The sequence below is a fragment of the Eretmochelys imbricata genome, chromosome 14, assembly GCF_965152235.1.
Source record: "Eretmochelys imbricata isolate rEreImb1 chromosome 14, rEreImb1.hap1, whole genome shotgun sequence".
Classification (NCBI taxonomy): domain Eukaryota; kingdom Metazoa; phylum Chordata; order Testudines; family Cheloniidae; genus Eretmochelys; species Eretmochelys imbricata.
The window spans coordinates 40,216,574-40,225,070 of NC_135585.1; the positions used below are offsets into that span (position 1 = coordinate 40,216,574).

Sequence of the window (8,497 nt, forward strand, 5' to 3'; positions counted from 1 at the left end):
TATTACCTCTTAGGCAGGCGATTTACTCTTTTGACGGACCATGCACCCCTCCAGTGGATTCAGCGGAATAAGGAAAAGAATGCAAGGGTCACCAGGTGGTTTTTATCCCTCCACCCATTCCAGTTCCGCATACAGCACAGGGTGGATGCCACCATGGCAACGCTGATGGTCTGTCACGAGCATACTGCCTGGCGTCCCAAGTTGCCCAACTCTATGGTGTTGAGCAGAGGGGGGTGGGGGGATATGTGACGGGGCAAGGCCAGATGGCTATAGAAAAGTAGTGGGAGACAGATATATTAGCTCCAGGCTAAACAAATCCCTGGTACCAGCATAAGTGAAATGGCAGCTGCTCCAGGTCAATTAAGACACCTGGGGCCAATTAAGAACTTTCCAGAAGGCAGGGAGAATGCTAGGTTGATTGGGACACCTGAAACCAATCAGGGGCTGGCTGAAACTAGTTAAAAGCCTCCCAGTTAGTCAGGTGGTGTGCATGTCAGGAGCTGTGGGAGGAAGTCGCGCTGTTGGAGAGATTGAGTAGTACACACCATATCGGGCACAAGGAAGGAGACCCTGTGGTAAGGGTGAAGTGGAGCTTGAGGAAGTGAGGGCTGCTGTGGGGGAAGTAGCCCCGGGAATTCTATATGTCATGTTTCTAAAAGGTCAGCTACCATAGCTGATACTATTAGGGTCCCTGAGCTGGAGCCCGGAGTAGAGGGTGGGCCTGGGCTCCCCCCACCCCACCTTTGCCCCCTGATTAATCACTGAGACTGGGAGACAACAGAGACTGTGCAAGGAAGGATAACTTCTCCTCACCTCCCTCACTGGCTTATGATGAAAATGGCTCAGTAGACTGTGACCTTTGTCTTTAGAGAGAGAAGGGTTACATGGAGGGTCACAGTAAGCCTCTGAGGCTAGCAAAATCCGCCAGGGAATGTGGGACCCATGAAGCAAGGACAGAGCTTTGTCACAACTGGGGTCAGAAGCGGGATTTTGTACACAGCGTGGCAGAAGAAAGAGGTTTTTTTTTTTTTTAAAGTGCACTGGGGTTTTGGATTTTTGTTTTGTTTTGGTTTGTTTGTTTGCTTTGTACCACAATGGAGGAGGTGGTAAGAGCACTGGTACAAGCCACAGCAGCCCAGCAGGAGGCCACCCGGGTTCAGGCAATGGCACAACAGGAATCTATGTGGCTACAGCAGGAAACCAATCAATTATTGATGAGCCAGGCGACCCAAGATCATGCCCTCTTGAGAGAGGTGGTGGACCAGCTGAAGATCCTCACCACCAGATGGGACGCGAACCCTGAGAGCCACTGGTTGTCTGCCAAAGATGACATCAGGAGATAACATAGAGGCATATATCCTCTCTTTCGAAAGGACTGCTCAGCATGAGGTGTGGCCCCAGGAGCAGTGGACCAGCATTTTTTGTGTGGAGAGGCCCAGAAGGCCTACTTTGACTTGCCTGCCACGGATGCCACTGACTATACCCGTCTGAAGGCAGAGATCCTAGCACGATCAGTAGACTGTGACCTTTGTCTTTAGAGAGAGAAGGGTTACGTGGAGGGTCACAGTGAGCCTCTGAGGCTAGCAAAATCTGCCAGGAAACTCGAGACCCATGGAGGCAAGGACAGAGCTTTGTCACAATATACACAATAAAACTCTCACAGACACACACACACATACACAACCACAAACACAATCATGCAATCAAACACAAACACACACATGAAGAGACACACAGGTACATTTTCTTGCCTTTATATTGCACAATTTAAGCTGAAATTATCCCCTAAAATTTTCTGTTCTAGTTCACAAACAACCTAAATCTGAGATTTCCAAAAGCCACCGAAGGGATTTAGGTGCCCAGTTCCCATAAACTGTCATGCAGACTGGGTATCCAAATCCTTTAGGTGGCTTTGAAAACTTCAGCCTCATTCCTTACATTTATTCTCTTTAGAGTCATCCTTCTCAGCTCTGAAGAAATGGCAAATGAAACTGCCCCAACCGAATTCATCATCATGGGTTTCTCCAACCTCCAGCAGCTGCAGTTCTTGCTCTTTAGCATCTTCTTGGTCACCTACCTCTGCACTCTGGTGGGGAACATCTCCATCATCATGATCGTCTGCACAGATCCCCAGCTCCGCATCCCCATGTACTTCTTCCTGGGGAACCTCTCTTTCTTGGACGTCTGCTACACCACCACCAATGTCCCCCAGATGTTGGTGCACCTGTTGGCAGAAAGGAAGAGGATCAGCTATGCAGGCTGCATCGTGCAGCTCTATTTTTTCCTCTCCTTTGTGGGCACGGAGTGCATCCTCCTGGCTGTGATGGCTTATGACCGCTATGTGGCGATATGCAACCCCTTGCACTACTTCCTCATCATGAGGAAAGCCTTCTGCCTCAAGCTAGCTGGTGCCTGCTGGGCCAGTGGCTTCCTCAACTCTGTGGTGCACACATTGTTCACCTTTCAGCTGCCTTTCTGCGGGGCCAACCAGCTCAACTACTTCTTCTGTGACATCCCACCCCTCCTCAAACTCTCCTGTGGGGACACCTCCCTCAATGAGATCATCCTGCTCACCGTTGGGGTCTTCATTGGGTGGACTCCATTCCTGTGCATAGTCCTGTCTTATGTCTACATCATCTCCACCATCCTGAAGATACGCTCCACAGAAGGGAGACTCAAAGCTTTCTCCACCTGTGCATCCCACCTGACCATCGTCCTGCTATACTATGGAAGCTCCATCTTCACCTACATCCGGCCCATCTCCAGCTACTCGCTGAACAATGACAGACTGATCTCGGTGCTTTACAGCATAGTAACCCCCATGATGAATCCACTGATCTACACCCTGAGGAACAAGGATGTGAAGGGGGCTCTGAGAAAAGTTTTCATGGGGAAATTGTGTTTGCAATGAAAGGGGCAAATTCCCCCTCGCAGAGGCTTCTCAATATTATCTGGGGGGTCAAGATTCCTTCCCCACTCGGAACTCTAGGGTACAGATGTGGGGATCTGCATGAAAACCCCTAACCTTATTTTTACTAGCTTAGGTTAAAACTTCCCCAAGGTACAAATTATTTTACCTTTTGCCCTTGGACTTTATTGCTGCCACCACCAAGCGTCTAACAAATATATAATCGGGAAAGAGCCCGCTTGGAAATGTCTTTCCCCCCAAAATCCTCCCCAAACCCTACGCCCCCTTTCCTGGGCAAGGCTTGATAAAAATCCTCACCAATTTGCATAGGTGAACACAGACCCAAACCCTTGGATCTTAAGAACAATGAAAAAGCAATCAGGTTCTTAAAAGAAGAATTTTAATTGAAGAAAAAGTAAAAGAATCACCTCTGTAAAATCAGGATAGTAAATACCTTACAGGGTAATCAGATTCAAAACATAGAGAATCCCTCTAGGCAAAACCTTAAGCTACAAAAAGACACAAAAACAGGAATATACATTCCATTCAGCACAACTTATTTTATCAGCCATTTAAACAAAACAGAATCTAACGCATATCTAACTAGATTACTTACGAAGTTCTAAGACTCCATTCCTTTTCTGTTCCCGGCAAAAGCATCATACAGACAGAGAGAACCTTTGTTTCTCCCCACCCCCCCTTCCAGCTTTGAAAGCATCTTATCTCCTCATTGGTCATTTTGGTCGGGTGCCAGCGAGGTTATCCTAGCTTCTTAACCCTTTACAGGTGAAAGGGTTTTTCCTCTGGCCAGGAGGAATTTTAAAGGTGTTTACCATTCCTTTTATATTTATGACAGGGGGCTAAAGTTCTCTCCTTTGTGTTTTCCCATCTATGTTCAGTAGTATTGGAGAAAACATGAAAAAATAAAATTTACAACAATATACAATAAAAATCTAGACATTGTTTTCAGTTTGAACATTGAAATGGTCCTATTTTTGTCTTTTTTGATTAAACATTGTACTGAATTGCTAATAATGGTTGGCTTTTTTACAATATTTAAGTGAAATTGTATTCAAAATAATTCTCAAAATGGTTAGCACAATTTTTCATTTACTGAACCTGCTCAGGTAAATAAAAAATCAACTATTTCAATAAATTTTTATATCATACAAATAATTGCAAAAAAACTCCTAAAAAATTAAAATGTCCACAACTTTTTACACACACACACACATACACTCACACACACACCCAATTTATAAAAGACTATTTTTTAGGATTTTTTTTCTGTTTCAAAATGTTTGGTCTCCTCCAGTAGTAACAAAACATAAAATAAAACAAAACAAAATCAATAATAGTCAACTCATCAGCTCATCTCACAGAACAGAGAACAAAAAACACATGGTGAATTCCAAAAAAAATGCTTTATTTACAAAGCCGTGTAAATTAATCAGTAAATGAAATAGCAGAGAACAGTAACAGATGGTAAAGAGAGGTTTATACTGATCGTAAGATGGCACCAAAGATAAGAAGACACAATGTATAATGGATGCTCGTGGCTGTAGGCCTTGCTGAAGCCCTATGCATGAGTACCAATATGAATCAAAGGCTGGGAACCAGAGTAGGCCTGGCTTTGGCAAAATAGCAATGCATCAGGTGCCAGCTAACCAAGTAAGCACATTCCTGACCAAAGAGCATGGTACAAAAACACACAGATCTCTCAAGTAACTATGTAAAGACATTCTTATGAGATGGTACAAGAACACATCGACCCCTCGTAAGAAAAGGAGGGAATGACAGGATATGGGTGTGGTGTTTTGTTAGAACTAGCAGGTACAAGGACAAGGGTGGTAACTAACATCAGGAGAGTAAAACACAACTTGTTTGTATCAATGTGTATATAAGCAGACTCAGGATGAGCTCTACCCTTACATCTGGTGGTGAATTGTGGCGAGCTGTGGAAAAGAACTTCAGGGGCTGATCTTGTTTGCATAGGCACACCCACCCCGCCTAGAATGAGGCCATAGCTGTGCAAATGGTCACTTGGGCTGCTGTGGGATCCCCAGTTTCTCTGTTATTGGGGCAGGCAGAATAAAGTGTTGTTTCCCTGATTATGTGAATCAAGGACAGTGGAACTGTTTTATGACAGAGGGACTCACCATCAACTAAGTAACACTCGCTAAGCAAGGGACATGGGTTCCAAAACTCATTGAATTGAGAGGGTTTGGGGGGCAGGTGCTTGTACCAGCTGGTGTGGGCCTGTTTTGAGGGCCCAAAACCTCACCTCATCACTGTGGAATAGCAGAGCTAATTTTGATTCTATTAGGAGCCTAAATACAGGCTGCTGAGCTGAATTCACTGTGGGCCAGCACTGAGGCTCCCCTACTATAAGCTGAAATCACTAAAGAGCTAAAATTACTAAGAGCTGAAATCACTGAGTGCTGTGTTAAGTAGTGGGGGGGGCTGAAGATATATTGTGGAATGGCTGGCAGAGCAGAGCAGTTCATGGGATGGCTGGTGGAGCGAAGCGGAGTGGCTTGTGGGATGGCTGGTGGAATGGAGCGGCTTGCAGTGAAGGCTGCAGAAGAACCCCATGGAGAGGCGGGGCAGTCGGCCTCTGACTGTGTAAGGTTCCCCTTAACATGTAATGTGCCCCGCCCCATTTCCACCCAGGCTGGGAGGTAAAACTCTGCAGATAAACTTTTGAACTCTGGGGCTGCACTGACCAGGGACTTTGGGTAATTTTTGGGTTGCTGGACTCAAGAACCAAAGGGAAAGGACATGGCCCAATTTGCTTACCCATAGAATAGTGAGTCAAGGCCGAGGTCTTGGTCCTTATCTTCAAGTTGTTCAGTGGCTAAAAGATGTCCTAAAGCTGCAAAATGAGGACTGTGATTGAGAATTGGAAGGAACGTGGGGGGCAATGGGTGCAAAGGGGTGGGGATATAGGAGGGAATGGGGCTACGGGGAGGCAGAGGGAACTGGGGGGTTCAGAGGCAATGAGTGGAGCTATGTGGAGAAAGATTTAAGGGCAGGGGAGCTGAGAGGTGAGTGGGCATGAGGAATGATTATCTGGACTATAGGGAGATATGTGGGTGATGAGTCATATTATAGGAGAATATGGGGTTGTGAGTGGAGCTATAGGGGAACAGTGGCACAAGCTAGTCTGGTGTGGTGAGCCAGACTATAGGGACATGGGTGTGTGTGAGGAGGGTTATGAGGGGCACAGGAATACTTAGAAAGAGAGAGACCCATTAAATAAACCGATATCTACACAGGTCCAGGGTGTGTTATTGTTCTACTCAGGTCAGATTACACGCTTAGTGCAGTTTGGAGTGATGTGAATAAATACACAAGTATTTGGCTCAATAAAGACCAGTAGGTCCACCTTATACACAAAGAGCAGCCGCTTACAGAGTGTTAACCTTTAGTTTAACATTAAGGGCAAAAGTAGAGGCTGCATTAGAGATCCCAGTGCATGTGTGTGTGTGTGTGTGTCTCCTTAATAGCCTTCACCCTACTCAGCACAAGAGGTCTGTAGCTGGGAATAAGGATTTATCTGCATGTGAAGCTAGAGTTCACAGAGAACAAGTCAGCCGTACCGATGAAAGCTGCATTCCCCGGAGTTCGCAAGTATCTGGTGAAATATTTCATACACTGATAGGCGTTAGGCGCAAATTCACCACTCTGGTGGTTCCTGTTGCATTTATACAATGAAATGGTCTCCACTTCTGCTGGTTGCAGTTTAGATCTTTACCATTTCCCATCCTTTTGTTCTGTTTATTGTTTGGTCTCATCCCTGTTACATTTTCCCCACTGGGGAGTTTACAGAGTTCTGATGTCTTATCCATAACATTAAAAGAAAGCCAGGAGAGAAACAGAAAATGGGAGGATGGATGATAATAATAAGATCTTGCTTTGATGCAGAATTTTTCACTGATGGCTCTCAAAACACTTTGTAGAGAAGCTCAGTATCATTATTTCCATTTTAAAGATGGGGAAACAGAGGCACAGGGTCATCCACCAGGAGAGCCAGGGATAGAACCCAGGTTTGCTGACTCCCCTACCAGTGTTCTGGTTACTAGGCCATGCTGCCTGCCTGGCAGAATGAAATGTCCTCAGAAAGGGATGCCCATTGCTTTCCTCTGAAGGAGAATCTTCCTTAAAACTCTTCCAAGAGCCATTTTTATCTCCTGGTTTCTCAAGCTATAGATGATGGGATTAATCAGCGGGGGCATCACAGAATAAAACACAGCCACCAGGTACTGTTTGAATGCAGAGTCAGAAGTTGGCATCATGTATGAAAAGATGCCAGTACCAAGGAATAACATGACAACTGTGAGGTGAGGCAGGCAGGTGGAGAAAGCTTTGAGACGCCCCTCCACTGAAGAGATTTTTAGCACAGCAGAGAAAATGTGAATATAAGACACAGTTATGAAAGCAAAGCAGCATAAAGCTTCACATATACCAAATGCAATCAGGACAGTCTCACCGATGTGAGGATGGGAGCAAGACAGTTTCAGTAATGGGGGAATATCGCAGAAGAACTGGTCGATAAGGGACCCACAGAAGGGTAGTGAAAATGTGCTAGCAGTGTTCAAAGCAGAATAGACACCACCACCCAGCCATGCGCCACATGCTAGCTTACAGCACGCTGTCTTGTTCACAATTACTGTATAATGCAGAGGATTGCAGATGGCAATGTAACGGTCATAAGCCATAATGGTGAGGAACACAAGCTCTGTCTCTATGAATGAAAGAAAGAAAAACAACTGAGATACACATCCTTGGAAAGAAATAGCCTGGCTGTTCATGAGGGAGTTGACGAAGGACTTGGGGATGGTGACTGAAATGAAACAAATATCCAAGAAGGATAGGTTTTTCAGGAAGAAGTACATGGGGGTGTGCAGGTGGTAGTCAAGACTTATGGTTGTGATGATGAGAAGATTCCCCATGAGGGCAGCTAGGTAAATAGCCAGAAAGACCATAAAGTGTAAAATCTGCAGCTTCCGATTCTTGGAGACTCCCATGAGAAAGAATTCACTCACTGTGGTTTGATTGGCCATGTCCTTCCAGGAGCCACTCTGCAAAGAGAGGGAGAAAGAGAACTTTTAGAAAGATTAAAAACTGACTTCATGGAATCTGTTTACTTAACTTTATAATATCTTTACACCTCACACATACCATTTTGATGTGCGATGAAGAAATGATTAGAGACAGACAGACAGACTAGGTATGTCCACTTGTCAATCACAGTCTTCATTTTGGAGCTTTAGGACATCTTTTAGCCACTGAACAACTTAAAGATAAGGATCAAGACTTCGGCCTCAGCTCACTATTCTATGGGTAAGCAGTGCCGAGAGTGTAGGACAGGTTTGATGTGCTTGTGGTGCTCTGTGTGGCTAAATGCGCTGCAGCAATATGAACTAGTTGGAGTTTCTTAAGAGCTGATGGCTTCATTCCTAGGTATAGTGTATAGTGACATCCAGCACTATCCATCCTCGATTGCTCCACCCACTAACTATTCATATCCCCCCACCACAACTTATCCATATATTTGCTTAACATACGGCTGAAGATGTGTTTGTC

At 45.2% G+C, this 8,497-nt stretch overlaps 2 protein-coding genes across 2 annotated transcripts; one reads left to right on the forward strand and one right to left on the reverse strand.

Annotated features, from left to right (window-relative positions):
- The first annotated feature begins 1,978 nt into the window (after positions 1-1,978).
- LOC144274021 (olfactory receptor 5V1-like) lies at positions 1,979-2,911 on the forward strand. Its single transcript, XM_077832732.1, has one exon. It carries the CDS (start codon positions 1,979-1,981, stop codon positions 2,909-2,911), a length of 933 nt encoding a protein of 310 aa, XP_077688858.1.
- A 4,115-nt stretch (positions 2,912-7,026) lies between these two features.
- LOC144274022 (olfactory receptor 14A16-like) lies at positions 7,027-7,974 on the reverse strand. The gene has a single exon (XM_077832734.1). It carries the CDS (start codon positions 7,972-7,974, stop codon positions 7,027-7,029), a length of 948 nt encoding a protein of 315 aa, XP_077688860.1.
- Between the last annotated feature and the right edge of the window lie 523 nt (positions 7,975-8,497).